The sequence below is a fragment of the Thermobia domestica genome, chromosome 10, assembly GCF_964235325.1.
Source record: "Thermobia domestica chromosome 10, izTheDome1.hap1.1, whole genome shotgun sequence".
In the NCBI taxonomy this organism is placed as follows: Eukaryota; Metazoa; Arthropoda; class Insecta; order Zygentoma; family Lepismatidae; genus Thermobia; species Thermobia domestica.
Window position 1 is genome coordinate 19,263,151 of NC_137463.1, and position 20,711 is coordinate 19,283,861.

The following is a 20,711-nucleotide window of genomic DNA, read 5'->3' on the forward strand; positions in this document are numbered from 1 at the left end:
ACAGGAGAATGGCCAAAAGACTTCTTGAAGACGATCATGATAGCGATGGCTAAGAAATCGAACCCAAAGAGATGTGAAGATTATAGAACTATTAGTCTCATATCTCATGCAGTTAAAATTCTGCACCGAACACTGAACAGAAGGTTGTATGGAAGAACAAACGAAAAAATTGAAGAGGAACAGTTTAGGTTTAGGAGAGGTAAGGGCACAAGAGATGCAATTGAATTATTAAGGGTGGTCGGTGAAAGGTTTATAGAAAAAGGAAAACATGTGTATGTTGTATTTATTGATCTAGAAAAGGCTTTTGATCGCGTGAATTCGGAGTTGTTGGGAGTTCTAAATAAGATTGGGTTGAAATGGAAAGATCGCAGACTCATAAGAAACATATATGAACCAACAAGTAGGTGTTAGTTTAGGGAAGGAACTGACAGAGGAAAGTGCAGTTGGAAGGGGAGTTCGACAAGGATGCTGTTTCTCGCCAACATTATTTAATATCTATTTAGAAGAGATAGTGACAAAGAGCCTGCATGATGAAGACTGCTTACCGCTAGGAGGTAGAATAATTATATGTGTAAGATTTGCAGGGGATATGACGCTTGTTGTAGAATCTAAAAGGAAAATCAATAAGATGTTAGAAAACTTGAGGAAGGGCTTTGAAGAATATGGAATGAAAATAAATGTTAGAAAGACAGAAGCTTTGGTGATTGGAACGAAGCAGTCTGTGTCAAATATAAAAGTGGGAGGTGAGAAAATAGAACAAGTGAATAGTTTTCGATATCTGGGTAGTATTCTTAGTAATGATATGAAGTACGAACGTGAAATAAAAGCAGGAATAGGAGTGACGAAAGAAGCATTTAGGAGGAAGAAGAGTTTTTGTGGGACTTTGAGTAAAGAGTTGAGAAAAAGACATAAAATGCTTCGTGTGGAGTGTTTTTATTGTGTGGGCTGGAAACATGAACATTACGTAAAAGTGATGAAAATCGACTGGAAGCCTTCGAAATGTGGATGTGGAGAAAAATGGAAAGAATTAGTTGGGTCGAGCGGAAGATGAATGAGAGGGTGTTAGAAATCATGGGTTAGAAGAGAACACTTGTAGGTATTATTGAGAAGAGGAAGAGAAACTGGTTGGGACATTGCCTGAGAAGAAAAATGAAATAAAATCTTTAAGTTTTACGTCCCACGCTTATGCCGGTGTGGCTAAAGGAGACGGTGATGATGAGAGATGAGTGAAATGGTGGAATGAAGAAAGTAAGAGGAAACGGGAGAACCCCGAGAAAACCTACGAGCACGGTGTTTGTCCACCACAAAGTTCACTTGGCGGGGGCTGGGATCGAACCCGGGACCCCAAGCACCAGAGGTGAACGCTCTACCACTTAGCCACCACGCCTCCGTTGCCTGAGAAGAATCTGTATCATGAGGGACGTGCTGGAGGGTATGGTGGAAGGAAAAAGAGGGATAAGGTGAAGGAGGCTACAATTAATGGATGATATAAAAACAGAAGGATCATACGTGAAGACGAAGAAGTTAGTGGAAGACCGTGGAGCATGGAAACTTCTCAGCTGTGGCAAATGATTATGATGATGTATTCCGGTTAACACATCAATCGGATAAAATAATAATAATAATAATAATAATAATAATAATAATAATAATAATAATAATAATAATAATAATAATAAATCACCCCAAAATATACTAAGGTTAGTTAAATAAACATATTAATACCGAATACGTTAAAGTGGTTCCGCAGCAGCAGTGCAGCAAGGACATTTAACCTATTTTTCAGTTGTGATATGCGGAAATATTTAATTAAATTCATACATAGCCTAAAAATGAATGATGCAACAAGAAATGAAAGACGAATCTTATCCAAGTAAGAATTGCATCTTGGTGTAAAGTCTTTGAAAAGATTTTTATTTCTTGTTTCTAATTTGTTGTGAACACTTAAAAGGGCACAGGCTTCTTTTAAACTTTTGCAAATATGAGAATTTCGATTTTCTTTTTTTCTTTTTTTTTCTTTTTCGTTTTTGTAATGTACACTCCCACATCAACAGAAGCAAGTATTTGGAGTAATAGCATATTAATCTTGTTTATCCCATGAATAAAGGAAGCAAACTGTTTTTGGTAATTTTTACTAATCTAAATCAGGTTTCTCGGACAATCGAAAAAAAACTGTTAGTGTCATTCGTATAACATAGCCACTCCCAAAGGAAGCTTCTTTATTTTCTATGTGGAATATATTATTCTGCGTAATAGATATATGGAATATATATTATGGATATGGAATGTATATTATTTCTGCGTGATAGAGACGGGCAGAACCAGTTTGTAGGAAAATCGACATTTCGGTTTTAGTAGAAAACCGAACCTTTTTTTTTTTTTTAATTGGTTTTTGTGCCCACCACTACTAGGTACATGATTAAAAAGATACTGAAGACAGTTGTTTCTCATATGGAGGAATTCGTAATAATTGGTATGTGTAGGATGGATTGTGGAAATCGTAGTCATTTTGGAGATACGAACAAATCATTTAAAAAGTTGTTGCAATCCATGTTGTAGATGGTGATTTTTTTTAAGCATGCATAAGGTCCAGAAATTCTTCGTCTATTTGCTGTGTCGGAAACAGAACAATATTAAAATATGTAGTTTGAGATCCGAATCCGGCCATTCCTGAAGACTCCCTACTTTAATGGAATATAATAATTTGTAGTTCTCATTACTTATTTTCGGCCCTGAAGAAATATGCGACAAGACCAGTGAAACGATTGTTGGTTAAATATTACATACGTGACTTAAGAAACGAAGAGAAGTGTCGAACTCCTGTTACGAAGGTTTGGAACAACGAATCATTTGCAGCAAAGAATCGGATATGTTTAAACTGTTGTAAGGAATACGGTTAAAGGAGAGTGGATTAAGGCAATGAAGTTGTGGACCATGTACTTACCATCTCATAGAGGTGTAAAAAGCACAGCAGAAAAGTGAATGGTGAAAGATGGCTTGTCATGCCACGTTATGTTGAAACTGTTGTAAATATATGTTCTGAAGTGCGACATCTCTTAATCCCTATAGATAACGCGGCCTTATGAACGTGACCCTAACTAATCTATTTCAACACCCAATAGGGCGTCAACTCTATCAAGAATTTCCTTTTTCTTCAGTTTTCCGTAGCGTTGAACAGGGAATAGCTAAAGTGTACTGCGTTGTCAACTTCCCGCTCGATATATATTGGTTTATTCCATTTTGATGTTAATAATATTAGTCGTTTTTCAATTCCGCTAACACGCCTTCGGTGCGAGCGGTCCCGGTCGAAAAAGTGTAAGAAGCTTTTTCAGGCCAGCCATCCTGAATGAGGCTTTCCTGGATTTTCCTCATTCACAGCAGGCAAATGTCGGAGTGGTACCTAACATATAGGTCCCAGGCCGCCTCCTTCCTTCCCTTTCTCCGGATAGTGTGCTCGCCGAGGGACGTCATCCCTTACACATGACAGGCTAAATTGCTAGATGCCGAAAACCCAGAAATCTAAATCCCAAATCCTAAACAGTTTTTCAGTTCAGCTCTCACGTGGTATATGGTTATAGCTTTAGGCGCGGGAGACCTGGGTTTGTGTTTATGTGCTTCGAATTCCATATTAAGCTGTGAGTCAGCGTCTCGTATAGTCTTGGTCTTGTTATGTACAGGATGTTAAAATTCTCAGTCAACCAATCGTTCTTCATTTGAGCTTTCATTTCAAAAGATGGTATGTTTTCACGCTTTGGCAGGATTGTTTTTCAAGTCCGTCTGCACCCGTTTTCTTTTCTCGGTATGCATTCGGCGACTTTCCGATCTGCGCAGAGTTCAGTCTTCAAGTGAAGCTGCTGAACCTATAGCAGCATGTAAAGGGAACTTGGAACGCCATTATAAAAAAACATAAAGCACACTCTCTCAGTATACTTTTCGTGAAATGCTGTCAGAGTAGATGAGGATTTAATATAGAGGCGTGGTTTTAAGCTGAACTGAACAACATGGAAATTTACAAAGCGTAAGAACACAAAGAACGGATCGTAACAACCTGTAGTAATCATAAACTGAAAGCGATGATTATCGGTATATGAAAGGACACAATAGCAGCTCTATTGCTGCTCTATCCTGCGTATTCATTGTAATGACAGTGAATAACCTCTAATACGTAGTAGTTGAAGGTTTCAAACTATATTTGTAACGAAGTTTGACGTGTTGTTGCTTCAACTATCGTGCGCATTACAATGGCCTGACTGACTGCAAAATCTGTTGAATGCTGAGCTGAAGTTTCCTTTTTTTTTTTTATTTTAGTTTCACCTTGAATAACAGAAAAGACCTTAAAAAAAACTTCATATGTTTGCTCGTTTGTGTTTGTTTACCAAACTTTAGAGGCAAGCTAACGTGGATTTATGGAGTTCAGGAACATTTATTCATTACTCTGATAGATAGTAATAATAAAAGCTGCGTTCAACCTTAGTGGATAGATGTGTTTCCGTAATTGTTATAAAAAATCATTTACTATGCAAGTAGTGTACACCCTCTTAACGTGCTAAGTTAATCGGGAAATAAACGGGAGTTGGAACTTTGTTAGATCTGATTTACACGAGGTTAATGCATGAAGTAAAATTCAATATTATGTAGTGAACTTGTGTGTTCTGGTCTTATAAGACTTTTTCTCGCAATTGGAATTACACGTATGTAGGTTTCTTCCATAGAAGGACATTTATATGTCGCTTTTTCTCGCATTTTTCTCTTCCTAGTTATGGGTGAATATTCTACCTGTAAATAGTTCTAACCTTCTGTGTACCGTACGGTGTTGCCATCTCTGTAACGCATTGACGAGTGCTCGCGTGTTTTGAAACAAACAGTACGTTTCTATCTGTTACTAGTCCTGAAGGGGAAAAAAAAAAAAATAGAGGTGTTATTATTAGAATATACTTCTTAGGTTAGATGAGTGCATTAATGCAGACACTGTCACGTTTTGGTAGTGCTAACATTACATGGTTCCCTAGTAGTGAAAACAATTTCTGTTTGAATACATTTTAGAAATAAACTCAAGGTTGCATTATAGCTTGTTAGGAATTTTCCAAATGTTTGAAACCAATTTGTCTTGAAGGTATTATAAAGTATTCTTCGAAAACTGTGAACAGCATGCTTGCCTGTTTCCTTGAGGAAATTTCCGTAAATTACACTTCTGGGAGGAAGATTTTATCTTATACAATTGTCTACGGGAGAACGAGGAAAGAGATCAGTCAGAATGTTTTATTGAGTGCTTCGTTTGTAGTTTAAACGAAGTATAGTCAGAGAAAATTCAGGATCATACTGACCGATTTCGGGGCTTTTCTGTTGCAGACTGAGAATTGAGTTTATTTACTTTCAATTTCTTCTTGTTGTTTTTGTTGTTATTAATAACTGTTAATCGACGTGAGCTAGATACTGTGAGCGAGATCGAGAAATCGCTAATGTGGCACTTCCGTGCAAAATTGTTCAATTTCTCGAGCGTGATGATGGTGGTCATAATGATCATCGCTAGATCCATATAGAAGAGCTTCCCATAGGCAGCAAAAATTCGAAATTTGTCATTTGTTGATGTTACAAAATTGGAGAATTTTAGTTATATTTGTAGAATAACTTCCCTTACTTTTTTTTTTTTTTTTCCAAGTTTTAACATTTCTTTCCATTGTCAAGTCTGTTAGATATATTTAGTGTGAGACCTAAACAGAAACTCTCTTCTTTGAACCAAAGGCGAACACACTACCTTCAGAAAACTAGCCACTAATGGCAGAATACCTGTGATGATTATACATGATCCGTCATGTGACACTCTGGCCCCGAGTTGTCTAAGTTGAAGTAAATTAGTACAATAACTGATACATAATATGAAGGTCGTTGGTCTACGAGTCAGTGTGTGTCTCGACAGAATTTTGTAACAGCATAACATGGATATTTATTTATGTTCAGTTCATTGTAACTTCATAAGTTATGTTTGTGGTCCTTAAATTATAGTATTTAAGATTCCTCGAGTCATTAGGCAGATGCTTTAGCTGGCAATGATTTGATACCATACTTTCTGAGAGTGAAGTAAAAATAAATAAAATAAGAATATTGATAAGTCAATCATAACGATACTTCCCACAAGCCTGGAAAATCAGAGAAATTATTGAAATGTTCTTTAATATCAGGGAAACAAAGTAGTCGTTCTCGATAATGAAGGCAACTTTGAAGTAATAAGGTTATTTCTGATTTAGTTATCAATCAACACAACAATATAGAATAACAAGTTCTAATGCATTAAGTTATATCAAGGTGTGTTGTGCTATGATTTATGGTTAGGTTCTTAACTCTGAAATCAATTGAGCTACAGCATCTTGAATCCTTTATTTATTCCTCTGACCTTCTGAGCTGAGATACATACGTCTTTGTAATCGACTTTAAAAAAAATAAAAAAAAAAAAGAGATTTTCAGTTTAACCCGTATATATACAGGGTGTTTCAAAACAACAACAACAGCGTTTGGCAGGTGATTCCTGACACCAAGATAATAGACCAACCTGGGTGCACAAATGCTTCCTTTCGGAGTTATAGGCTGCCGAAAACATGAAAAAATGAAATTTAAATGTCAATAGCTCCAAAACTATGGTACCTACCATAGTCGGGGTCAAGACTTCACACTTAGGAATTAGTGTGTACCCTATCCAAAGATCCATGTTTCAGAGTCCTGTGGTATTTTAGCAACACTTTTTTTAGAGGTAGTTGGTGAGTACTTTAAATTATATGCCTGTAGCCAAACTCCCTCCCTAAAAATTGTTACGTGAGTACCGCAGGATTCTGAAACATGCATTTTTGGATAGCGCACATATTGTATAAAATATGGTGTGCATATGTTCAAGCATAATTCTTCAACACAGGAACACCGTTTTTAATTTGTTTAAGAGTATTCTTTTCCGATTGTTCCACATACATTTCATTATCATCTAACAGTGATTTCGAAGCAAGACCATGAAAGTTCTCAATGGATGACAGTGTTCATATCATAATTGTATGAAAGATCATTCATAATCTCGATTTAGATGCACCAATTTTGTTAACTTATTTTTTTCTTTGAAAAAGTATACTCTCGCGGTGGTTTCATATAAATTTAATTAGGATCTCGTGGTAGTCATCGGAACTAGACCACGAAACTCCACAACGACTGATAGTATTAATATTGTAATTAACCGACTTCATTGTGTACGTGCTCATGCTTAACTTCAATGCAGGTGTACCGATTTTGATTATTCTTTTTTAGTTTCAAAGAGTATACTTTCTTGCAGGTTCCATATAAATTTTTATCAAAATCTAATGTCTTTGAAGAGTTGGTACCATGAAACCCTTCGACAGCTGATAGTCTTTAATACCGTGCGTGTCTTCACGTATAATTCTGTATCACGTAGACTGATTTAATATATAGGGTGTCTCAAAAGTCCCCTAACAAGGTAACTCTGTTATCAGAGTTACAACAAAATGTAAAAGGGAAAACCATCTCCAAATATGTTTTCAATCTAAAGTGAAAGATTTTTTTTTTTTTTTAATCTGACGAGCTGTTTGGGCTGTACACTCTTTATGCATCCAATGTTAACAGACCTGCCAACCTGGGAGGAATTTTAGGCGGGAGACTTCCTCGAAATATAAACTATAATAGTAGCAGCAGTCGAAGGATGAATAGACTATCTCTCTCTCTCTCTCTCTCTCTCTTTCTCACACACACACACACACACAGACACACACCCAATAGGTATGGCCGGATCCGAATCTTGGATCTGGATCCGAAATTCTAATTTCGGATTTGGATCCGAAATCCGTATCTCAGATCTTGATTCTTATCCAAACCTACATCCCAAATTGTGATAAACTTGAATATCTAAAATTTGCCGAAAGTAATTTCACGAAGTCCTGATTATGAAAAACAAAACAGAAAATTAAGAGGAATATTGAGAAGTATATTTGTTTCCTTCATTCTACGTCAAAGATCAAATGCTTGCCTTACTTAAAAAATATCTGATTTGATCCGGGTGAGAGTTCGTATGTTCAATCTAGGTCCGCCCGGTTCCAGGACCGAGATACATATACCATTTGGAACATCTGAAACTAGTATACATTTGAAACCGGAATACAAAACTCGAATATTTAAAATTCCTCAAGAGACCTATTTCATTGACAGTTAAGAAAACAAACAACTAAGACAAGTATTGACTAGCTTTTACGTATATTTATCTTGCTCAGTCTGCTCAAAATATCAAATGTATACCTTACAATTAGATTTAATAATTATTTAGTAAATCACAATATGACCACCGAGAATAAAGTATGAATTTTGGTGCCACTTATCTATATTTGAAATTTCGGATTCATACATAGAATCAGGCTGAAAGATAATTATTTGAGATCTGGACACCGAAACAAGTGCTAGTACCAAGATCGTTCTACTGTGAGTGACCAACACAAAATTGTCTAATGATGGGAAACAGGTACCCACTATTATAGTTCAATGTATACTTTATTTCAGCCGAAAAATAAATTAGGTGAAATTTCAACGGTGTTTTTTTTTTTTTTTAAAAAAAAGAAAAGGTATGTTAAGCTGTTACTTCCCCCCTTTCTCCATTTCGACTATGCGGGAGTTTGCTACTTCGTTGCGAGAGAGCGGGAGTGAATGTCGAAATGTGGGAGAGTTGGTAGGTCTGTGTTAAATAAAAATTCAGCGTTGCCATTTACCTGGATCCACAACATAAGTGAATGAAGTTACTGTCTCTTATACTAACGTGTAGATGGCCAGCCCACATTTCAAACAGTAACTTCATTCACTTAGGTTGTGGGTCCAGGTAAATTGCAACGTTTCATTGGCATTTAACATTGGGCGCGTAAAGAGTGTACAACCCAAACGGCGCGTCCGATTTTAAAAAGAAAATCCTTCATTTTAGGTTGAAAACATCATATTTGGAAGCGGTTTCGTTGTAACTCTGATAATAACAGTTACCCTATGTCTGGGGACTTTTGGGACACCCTGTATATAATAGTCACGTATGTTTCTAAGGATGTTCCATTTTATAGAAAGTTAGTGCCCTCCGTTTAGTTTAGGTGTCTAACTGAACTAATTGTATTACGGAAAAGTGCAAACATTTAACAAACTTGTCAGAGAAAACAGTTTACAAAAATCTGTGGGAGCGCTGATACGTTCTTTGAGTAATGTTAGAAAATAAATATAGCTACTGCGTTTTATTTAACAAATGTAATTTGACTCGCTTATGTGCAACCAGCACTTGGCAACGGAAGTTCAACCTGCTCTTTTATGTACTTTTATTAATAATTGGAATTCTTGGATCAGTTTTAAAGCAGATTTTTAAAAACATAGGTCCCTCGTAATTCTCTATTCCGAAAACTATTCTAGCTAGTCAACTCATTTCCGAAGTTTTTGGCGAAAGAAAATCTGGGTTCTACAAATTCACTTTTTGTCATTGTACAACGCTGTTTTGTGTTTTGACACCTTCTGCGGTGGCTCGGTAGTAGAGCTTTCACCGCTGGTACGTAGGGTCCCTGGTTCGATCCCATCTCGCATCAAGTGAGCTTTGTGGTGGACAAACACCGTGTGCATTGGTTTTCATGGAGTTCTCCCACTTCCTTCATTCTACCGTTTTATGCATTCTCATCATCATCATTTTCTTCAGCCTACACGGCATATTCGTGGGACGTAAAACTGAGAGATTTCATTTCTTTTTCATTTGTGGCAGCCTGGGTTCACTGACATGAGGAAATACACTAGAAAGCAATAAAAGTGAATTAGCTAGTAAACTGAGCTTTCAGGTAACCTTAATTTTCAAGTTAAAATGTGAAATACCAAATCAATGAGACAAAGTTATTCTAAATGGAGTTGTAGCAAAGCGTTCTTGGGGAATTCTAAGCTGCAAGTTACCAAATGAAGAAAGTCATTCGTAACAATTCATGATTTAAGTGGTGTCTGCTTCATAGATAGAGTTCAATTGAGATTGTTTGTGACAGTTAACCTATAAGATTATGTAATACTAAATAGTAGCAGGAGTAAACTTAAGAATGCATGTTATGAGATCTACTACGCAAAGACGTTAGTAAGTTATGTTTGATATATAGACTTTACTTTATTAAGAGTTTTGATTACATCGTCTATTTTCATGCCGTGTTTGAATATCCTGCAAGTCCAAAGAATAACGCAGAAATTTCGTTCTAATCCCTCTTTTTTTGATTTTGACAGAAAAAAAATGGAAGTATTCTGCCTGTTGGCAGGTCCTGGTAGCTAATGAGGCTTATTTGTTTAGATCGAAGCCTGGAAATGTTCCTTCTACACTTCTCAATCTTCAGCGTCCTCTTTTAATTCCCAGTGTTTTCTTCTATTTTTCAAATCATAAGTTAGTCATGTTCTTCCTATTCCTCGTTTTCCTTCCATCTTTCATTCTGTGACAGTATGAACAAGACAATTTCCTCGCAAGATGTATCCAATCCAATTAGCCTTCCTACGAAGGATGCTGCCTGAAAGCGTCCTCTTCTCTCCTATCCGTTTTAAACCATCTTCGTTTGTTGCTCTCTCTGTATATTTTATCTTCCCCATCTTCCTCCAACAGCACATTTCGAAACTCAACAAGAATTGAATGAATGATTTGAAAACGGCATACATTTCAGAAAATATTCTCACATAGCTGTTTTGTTCTTTGTAAGTATTTATTCCTCTTGAAAGGAATAAGGAATACATTCCTTAATTTTATGTCCCTCTATATTGAGGACTGCGGAAACGTATGAGTGGAAAATTGAGTTCGTTCCTGATATTCATTTTTCCGCCCAGTTTCGGAAAGTTGAGATTTTTGAATGTATTCCTTTTTCAACTCATTCAATTCAATTATTCTTGCAAGTAGATTAGGATTATCAATTTTTTCAAATGAGAAAGGGGGAGAGGATTTTGAACAAATGATTTTTACGACCTAATTTTCACATTTTACCTCTCAGATTCCTTCAGGAAATTTATCTGATCTGGTAACATCATGGTAATTTGTATATGTTACGTGTTTTAAGCTATACAAACATATTGATATCAGTTTTAGGGTGTTCATGTACAAGTTACTTCTATCGTTTTTGGTGCGGGAAAATCTGGGTTCACGCTAAGTTGTAGGTCTAAGTCTCGTATAGCCTCGTTGCTGAAGGTGACGTTAAACTGAAACTCAAATGAAATCAAATTAAAATCAAAAGAAAAATGCTTCTCCAAACAAACTTCTGAAGTAAATCGTAGATGGAGTAAATACTCAACAATGCTTTTTGTACGAGGCGCCTTCAGAAAGTAACCTCCGACTGGTCACTGAGCGTTAAGTAGTAGGGGCAGCGCGGTAGATCAGTCTGCATCCAGCCGTGGTAGAGTGAAGGTTGTCTGATCAGAAGTTCGACTTGTGTAGCGTCTTAAAGTGTGTACTGTAATAGAAAACTCCGCCAAGTGCGAGGTGAGAGCTGTTATACGTTTTCTTACATCAAAACAATATTCGGCAGCAGCTATTCATCTGGAACTTTGTGCCGTGTATGGACCAAGTGTGATGAGTGAAGGAGTTGTTCGTGAATGGGTTCGTTCATTTAAAAGTGGACGAACGAACATTCATGACGAAGAGAGAAATGGCAGTGGTCACTGATGAACTCATTCAGCAAATTAATGGAAAAGTTCTTGAAAAATCGACGTTTCACAACCTCGGAGCTCTCCGATGAATTCCACAAGTTTCCAGGACTATGTTATATGACGTAGTGACACAGAGGTTAGGCTACGGTCACAAGCTGGCTCAAGGCACAGGCGGGAGATTTTTATGCTGATGAAATTTCTAAGCTAGTGCAGAGATATGATAAGTGTTTGAATGTTTATGGAAACTAGGTTGTAAAATAGAACAAAGAAGTTGTTTTCAGATGTATGTAATAAATTCTTCTTATTTACTTTGGTGTTTTTTTCAACCAATCGGAGGTTACTTCCCGAACGGCCCTCGTATACTGGCTTATAAGTAATATAATGAAAGAGAGAATTGCCATTTTCATTTAAATTTCCTAAAGAAAGAACTTTAAAGAGCAAACAGGTCAATAAGAGGTAGGTAAGGAAATGTATTTACCTGAAAATAAAATGTTACACATGAGCATATGCATTGTTTACGTAGCAGACGTGTTGTTTGAAATAGTGCACTGAGGTTGACAGAGGAAGTGATAAAATTACTTGACTACTCTATATTATGCAGCTATATAATCGTGGACATTAATAACAGCGTTATAGGCCTCCCAGATTTTAGAATTACATATTTTCAGACCAGAATTAATTATTTAAATTAATTAGTCAATTTTGTTTGTTTTTTCTTATCTTTTCTTACTATTATTTTATGAAACATACGTAATTATTTTTGGAAATGGACGGTAATAAAACAGTCAATTGAAAATGACAAATATCACAATATTGCAATAATTTATTCGTCAAATATTTCAATATTTTGGGAAAAATTTAAACTAGGTGGGGAAGAGATGTTTACTTACAACAACAACAGAACCGTCATGAATAGTAATAGTACTTTTTTGGCTAAATGTTTTGTTGCCGTGTAATTGAAAGGCATAAAATATGAATGTAATTGTTTGATAATTGTAATTTATAGTGAAAAAGAAGTTGAAATCTGCTGCAGGGAACATTACCATAAAACCGTGCAGAAGGGACGTGTAACGGGAAAACATTAAATCTTTCCTCTTAGTCACCGTTACAGGTTCAAGGTATTACCGTAACCATCGTGGCTTGCTTTTATTTTTCACCGTACGTTGATGATAACACGCTCTTCTTCAATGAGAATGTTGCAACATCCAATTTCCGGCTGTTCCTCTTGTTCTGCATTGACATAGCATTTTTAGAAAGTATGACTCTACTTATAAAAGGCCATAATATGTGTGTTTCTGTGATAGAGTCTGAACATTAGAATAACGAAATAATTCTTATATTATTTCTGATACTAGTATGGATACAGTGTTTCAGAAATACATGAAATAACGTTAGCAATGAATTCTTGACATGTTAGTAGGAAAACTATATAGTTCCTGAATTATGAAGTGTTCTATAATTCACTTTAACGATGTTGTTAGTTTAAGAAATCACTGACAGTTTTTAACGTAATATGTTATACCCTTGTGTAAAAGGTTCTAATACGTTTTCAACAAGTCGGTCTTGTTTTCTTCAAAAGTTGCTCGTAATTTGGCTATGAACTGTCGTTTCTTTAAATAGAGGAATAGAGCGAGAAATCCACTCTTAATTGTTGCAAACATCCAACGACCCGTCAGAAATTGAAAGAACTTAGCTGAGAGGTTTTAATACATCCGTCAGACTATAATTTGTTTCGGTCTCTGCAAAATAATACTGCTTGAATAATGTTAACTTACTTTCAAAAGAGGCCTGTATCGCATTTTTTTTTTTTTTTTTAAACCACAAACTGGAGAAGTTGAATAGCGAAAGGATTACAGGGTTTCTACTTGTCAGGGAAATCAGAGAAAACTCAGGGAAAATGGTGCAGCTCAGGGAATTTCAGGGGAAAAGACTGGAAATCAGGGAAATTTTATAAAATATGTTTTTTCTAACATTAATTGTACATAAATTTCAGCTTAGTCAACCATTAATGATCACAATATCGAACGTTGCTCAGATATTTATGGGTGGTAAGTGGAATGTACATGTGAGCAATTTATTTTTTGTCTCTGTAGAATAAATGTTCTTATATATAAATATTCACCGTTATTTATTCCTTGTTTGTCAATGTCATCCGACACCTGTCATGAAAGTCAGGGAATTTCCTGCCAAAGATCAGGGAGAAGTCAGGGAAATAAATTTCTCCAGATCAGTAGGAACCCTGAATTATAATGATGCTGAAAGAATAGCAGAATCGAACAATCTGGTCTATATGTGATTTCATAATATTTTCAAATAACAGTAAATGTATTCTCAATTTTGACATTCAAAGGTTCAGTTTTTGTAGATAACCTAATAGATGTGTAACTTCTGGTTGCAATAGAGAAATAAAATCACAGATGAAACGTATTCTTCTGGTACTCAATCCATACAAAAAAATCTGCTTCTCAGTATCTATTACAGCTTTTTTTACTGTGACGATCAGTGTTGAAGGTGGAAATAGAAGATTCTCACAACTTCCAGTTTGAATAGAAATACGTTATCCAGAGAGACTAGATTTGAGGTTGTCTCGTCTTGAAAAGGTGTAGTGAAAAAGCTTTCTCGTCTCGAAATGAACATTTGTTTCTTTTGGAACAGCTCTGTTTGGTGTTGTATTCCATCACAAAAATTATCTCGTCTCGTCCTGTCTTTGGGGCAACACTAAATAGGGAGATAAGGGTGGGGATTGTTGGGACATTGAATTCATATCAGAAAGCAATTTTCCGCTATATCTTACAATTTTTTGCTCTTTGGAGACCTATGTTGTAACCAGAATCAGTAATACATTTCTATGATTTTCGCTTTAAGTAGAGAGAGAGAAATGTTATAGCGGAATATAGTCTTGGGACGCTAAATCGACTCCCAAAAACCGCTTCTAGATATACATGTATATATTACCATTTTGTGATCAACATTAAAACCGGAAATGATTGATTTGTACCACTTCTGATTTCAATAAAGGCTTAGTGGAGGAGGTGGATCTATGTTTGGGACGCTAATCGATTCCAAAAACCCTTTCTCGCATTATGTCTTACCGTTTTTGCTCTGATTAACTATCGACAGACGTATCGTTCCATTAAGACTTCCAATACTTATGCAGAGCATTGTTTGGAAATCTGAAAAGAGGAAAAGAAGCTGGATAGGGCATTATTTGGGAAGAAACTACCGTATGAGTTATGTGATAGAATGTAAAGAATACGAAGACACAATTAGTGAACAATATTAAAAGGCCATGGACCATATAACCTCTTTACTTGAGGCAAGTGACCTGCTAAAGATGGCACAATACTTATAATCATGAAAAAACGGGAAAACACGAAGTACTCGTAAATTGGTTGGTATGTTTGATATATATGTTACATGTGTGATTTCAACTTCGGTGTCATGACGTAATAATTGATGGACAGTTAAGTTACATCGGAAAAACTATCAAAGGCATTACCTCTTTATATTTTACCATACTTTCTAAGTCCCAAGCAACTGTAAGTCCAATTTTCGATATTTGCTTCTCTTTTTCGTTACAGTCGATCTTGAAAAATAAATAAATAAAAACGAATCACAAAATTCTTTTGTTTTTGTAAAAGTTATAAAGATATCTAGCAATTATATTTTTTCAATACAGGCTGGTAATATTACGAAGGTATTTTTTTTTTTTTTTTAAATCAAGCTCTTGAAATATTACAACAAATTATTATTTTCCTTAATGTCACTGTATCCTGTCTTGCCACATACTGTTAACTTTTTCATAGTGCTGCGTTTTATGTACTTTAGAAATAGGTGTATGTAGCTATAAAGTTGTTTATCTGAACGAGTGCTGATATTTACCGAAGTGGGTGGGAGATGTAGACACTGTGTCTAGTAAGTAGTTTGAGGATTCCTGTTACATAAATCTTCCTTCGCATCTATGTTGGTTGTCTGAACGAGGCCAGCGGTATTTGCAGACATTTCAACAACGTACTTGGACAGAATGCAGTCTTTCTCTTTGACTCTTTCACATGTACATAAGAGGTGGAGAAGAAGAGAGAGAGAGAGAGAGAGAGAGAAAGAAAGATGGAAGTGAACACACAGGAACACCTTCTGAGAAGATCAATGTTGCCAAGTTGTTAACAGTATTGTTCTTCATGAATTTCATACTCAAATTAGGGCTCTGGTCTTTTTCGTATATACAGGCACATTGCACTGTGAGTCTAATATCTGAAACATTAAGCTGACAGCTGAAGTGTGAGGTTCCAAGTGTGATCCCAAAGAGGTACAGTGTGATTTATAAGTATACTTTGTTTACTCTCGCGTTGTTATTCCATATATGATTAAACGTCTGGCATACAGTCTACGAAGGGCCGTACCCACCAGTCAGGTAGCACAGGGCTGTTCCTTCGATTCTTGGGGCCAATGATAAGGTAAGAATTACATATATCCAGCTTGAATAAATTATATTTTACGCCAACTTTGACTTTCCCAAATTAGTGGCAGTTAGGAGTGGACTTTGTAACATTTAATGTTATATACTCGTAAAAATATCTTACACAGTAATGGATATTCATGTATAAATGTTTTAATTCGCAAGAATGAGTTAGAAATATTAAACTTGTTTTCTGAAGTACCTAATGCAGGTCATGGTGGCTCAGTGGTATATCGTTCACCTCTGGTGCATGGAGTCCCTGGTTCGATGCCATCTCGCACCATTTGGACTTTGCGGTGGACAAACACCGTGTGCGTGGGTTTTCTAGGAGTTCTACCGTTTCCTCCCACGTTATTCATTCCAGTATTGCATTCATTACTGATTATCACCGCCTCCCTTAGCCTACTCGGCATAATCGTCGGGTGTAAAACTAAAAGAATCCATATTATTTCTGAAGGACTTTACTGTTTCCTCCTGTGGTTCGGGGCCTGAGGGAACGCTGTAGTTGCTCTAACCATGGGACGACCCTGAGGTAGCGCGATTCAGCTAATGGGTGTCCAACATAATTTTTCCTGGTTTTCTAGGCCATCGTTTGGTATTCAATTCAGTAGTTCCATAATTGTTTCATGATGCTGGGTTAAAGCAGAAAATTCTATGATCTAGTAGGAATGAAACTCTGGCTTGGCTCATGTGCAGCAAAGATATACACGTTATAAAATAGGCATTCAACTACACGTATCCAAGCTTCAAAAAGTTTTCGTTTGATTGATCCATAAAAGTATGCTAATATATCCGTCGTTATCTCTGCAATTGCTAGACAAATTTGTTGAAATTGCACGAAATTATGTAGAACAATTCAAAGATTGTTTCAGACGTAACGTTTTAAACATGGTATGACCGTTTGATGTTTTGTGTGAACCGTGCCTGAAACATATGCAACCCACTGTTCATGGTTGTTAATTGGGTTGTATAACTTGAAGGGCTATTTAATATTCCAAAGCAGCGCATTTTTCTATAGTTGAAAAGGTATTGATGGAAGATGTCACTTGTCTAAATCCTGTTTCTTGCATCCTCCTCCATTTTCCTGTAGCATTGTTGTTGTAGCTGCATTCAAAGCTACTTTACACGGTCCTATATTATTTTCTCTCAGCATAATTTATTAATCTGAACATGTTTGTTTATTGTGCTTTACATAGCGCCAAAACATTAAAGAGTGGCATCTCTATTGTAATGTGGCTGGAATTAGTACTCAGTTTCCACTAAACCTTTGAAATTCACATAAGGTTGAACTCGGAGTTACATGAAGCTAGAAGAACACTCACATATTTGAATAAAAATAAAAGTTTTAAAGAGAAGTTCGTTGAAACTTAGTGTTTCTTTTTTGCACCGAAGCCATATGAGACGTGGACTTACAGTTTGTGAAATCTGAACTACCATAATGTGTTCAGTGCTCTCCCATCGGGAATCAAACCCAGAACCACGTACAACAAAGGGATGTGCGTTAGCCACTAGACCTGTGGGAAGAACACTTTTTTTTTTTTATGTTTTGAAGAACATGTCTGTTGTATAAATATTAGCTCTATAAAGAGTTACAATATTAATGGTGTATATGAGAAAGTATTCTCTCTTGAGATACTGAAGATGAAGATTAGGACTTTTTTCTTAGGAAAATAACACTTCCTTCACCTCGACTTTGTCTGTGCACTGCCATCAAAGTCACAGCCACATATGTTTGAATGCTCATTATAAGACATCAAACGTCTCAAATCTGAGATAATCACGTTCCTTAGCAAGCGAAATGACATATAATGGGACATGTTATTCGAGTGACAGCAATTAGTATCGAGAATAATGTGTATTTATGTAGTATTTTTCTTCTCGGATATAGATTGAAACTAGGACTATGATAATAAGAATTGTACTTTTTTTTTTAAGAATAAAGTTTTTTTTTTTTTTTTTTTAACAAAGAATGAACGGATATTGCGTCCTAATATACTGCATATGGGTTAGCCACTTATCTGTGGTTGACTTCTACAAACGTTTGTAAGTGATAGGAAAAGAAGTGGAACTTACATGCAGTTTTCAGTAGATAATTTTCTGCTGTCACACGTGCTAGCTGAAAACTGTAGGGTACATTGCCACATGTACATAAAATGGCAGAGACTTGATCCCAGGAAGTGGTCGAGTTAAAAGTTCTAATGATGTTGCTGAAATTGATAATGTTCTTTAGAGGCATTTATAGAGAGATAATATACCGGTCTAAACTTCAAGTCCTTGAGATAATCTTTATTCTTGCTTGGTTCATCATCTAAACCTATGGTGCTATAATTGATTTGTTAATGAGAGGTTCATTGACGATGGGGAATATATCGACGACACACACTGTATTTCACTAAATAGTATTTTCTAAATATCAAACAATTTTGTAGAATGATTAATAACATTCTTTGATTTCTGCAATATTTTGTTTGTTGATTGGTTTAGCATCCCTCTTGAGCACCGAAGCTATATAAGACGTGAACCTACATATTATGATGGAATCAGAACCACTATAATACCTTCAATACTTTCCCAACAGAATCGGAACGTGAACCCCTTGCACCGAAGGCGAGCGCGCTGGCCACTAGCTTTGAAAACTGCGATATTTGAAAAAAGTTGTTAGAAAATAGGAGGCGGTATTCAAGAACATCTTAAAGCTAAGAACATACTTTCTGAAAATTTGATTATAGTTCTGGTTTTTCTTCCTCGGAAGAAGAGCCCTATCAAGCTAAGAATTCAGGAAACTATAGGATCAATAATGGAGTGATGCTGTTGGGTGATCTTCCCTTTTATTCATAAAGTTCAAATCATGACTTTCGGGCCATGATTGAAAGTACGTATACAATTGATAATGGAAGAACGTAGTGCAATTCATTCAACATACCTACTATCGCAGCAACCAAGAATAGAGCCCGAACATATAAAATTCTCTTTTTACGGCGCTGCAAGAACAGTAGTAGCATTAACACTAACGTTTGTGAAAAGTAGTGTAAATTTCCTCTGTTCTTCCTGATGTGTGGAAAGATCGACTATAATTACGGTGCTATAATACAATAGGATTAGACGTGCGAAACTTGGCAACGACGTGTCAAAGCTTCAGTATATTGTGCTGTAGAGGTAAGCACTCAGAGAACACACTCAGATTATATGAAAAGAGAAGTCGATCTGCTGAGATCATGACGTCTGAGCATGCGCAACAGTAACGTGACTTCTCTACGGTACTCGACAGGTGGTTTTCTTTCATTTTGTTTCAGTTGGTGTTGTGTAGTAACGTGAAGTGCTAAGTGTGGAGAACAATTGCATATTTCGATCACTATGTTTACAGCATTGAGTTGAATTAGAAGAATAATTGTTTGTGATTTATGTATACGGAAAATAAATGTTACTTGTGAAAATAGTGTTGACGCGAAGTGAGGTGCATACTTCTTTTGCTACACATTTCCTGAGTTTTTCGAGGAAGTAGAGGTGTATGTTTGAATCACTGTTCGTTGTGGTGGTGGAACGGACAACACGGCTGGAGACAAGACATACAAGCCCCCATTGGTGGGTGCCCGAGGGTGGATGCCGGCTTCCAAAGATGCACGGTCAGAAGTAGAAGTAACTCGCGTCGTAAACAAATCTTCAGGTGCCCCAACAATACTCCTTCGGGGCAGACCTGGCAAAGTGCGGCGATTTTTACGTTGGATTAGCGGGCTGGGCATGGGAAAGCAAGGTTTGTATATATTTCTTATTATTATTTGTGTTAATTTTTCCTTGGAAGCTTCAAATTAAGGGATTAATCGTGTTTAGAAAAGCTGATCTTCTGTCTTTTGATTAAAACTTTGATCGTACCCCCGCAAAAATAAAAAAAAAAAAAAGATTCAGTGGAACAAGTGTTCTACTGTTATGCACCTGTTTCGTGTATAAATCTCTTCTGATAACAGAATATAGTTTTTTCGGTTTTTTCAACTTTGTTGCTGGTAAAGGGGTCATGGTGGTTCAATGGTGGAGCTTTCATCTCTTGTCCTGGGGTTCTTTGGTTCGGACAACATAGTGTCGATAGGTTTTTGGAAATTCTTCAATATCCCCGTATTCTCTTCATTTCACTAATTCTTCCAATATTACTTGTATTCATAATTCGTGTCCGTATCATAAGCACAGGACAGTGAACTAAAAATTTCATTTTAGATTGTTCAGAAATTTTCTTATATCTTCCAAGGGGAGGTTTAAATATTAATATTGCAATTGATCTTTTGTGCATTAATGAAATGAAAGGAAATCTTTTAAGTTTTACGTCCCACTGTTATGTCGGGTAAGCTTAAGAAGACCGTGATAATGAGAAATGGATGAAATGGTGAAGAAAGTGGGAGGAAACGGGAAAACCTCGAGAAAAGCCACGCACACCGTGTTTGTCCACCACAAAATTCACTTGGCGCAAGCTGGGATCGAATCAAAGACCCCATACACCAGATGTGAACGCTCTACCACTGAGCCACCGAGGCCCTTTTGTGCATTAAATATACTACTTATTTCAATTAAAAGTATAAATTTTCAATTCTGTTTAAAGAAACATATTGCGGTG

The 20,711-nt window shown here is 36.3% G+C and overlaps 1 protein-coding gene across 3 annotated transcripts in view; it reads left to right on the forward strand.

Moving 5' to 3' along the window:
- Window positions 1-20,711, forward strand: part of trc (Serine/threonine-protein kinase tricornered) — a 230,655-nt gene that overhangs the window by 96,538 nt on the left and 113,406 nt on the right. Inside the window, exon 1 of one of the 3 annotated variants that reach the window (XM_081727836.1) lies at window positions 19,395-19,862. The exons of 1 other annotated variant lie outside the window; for it this stretch is intronic. In XM_081727836.1, coding sequence (XP_081583962.1) covers window positions 19,712-19,862 — 151 coding nt within the window. In that variant the 5' untranslated portion in view covers window positions 19,395-19,711. Of the gene's footprint in view, window positions 1-19,394; window positions 19,863-20,711 lie in introns of those variants that run through there. One more of the 3 variants, XM_081727835.1, reaches the window with a different exon arrangement.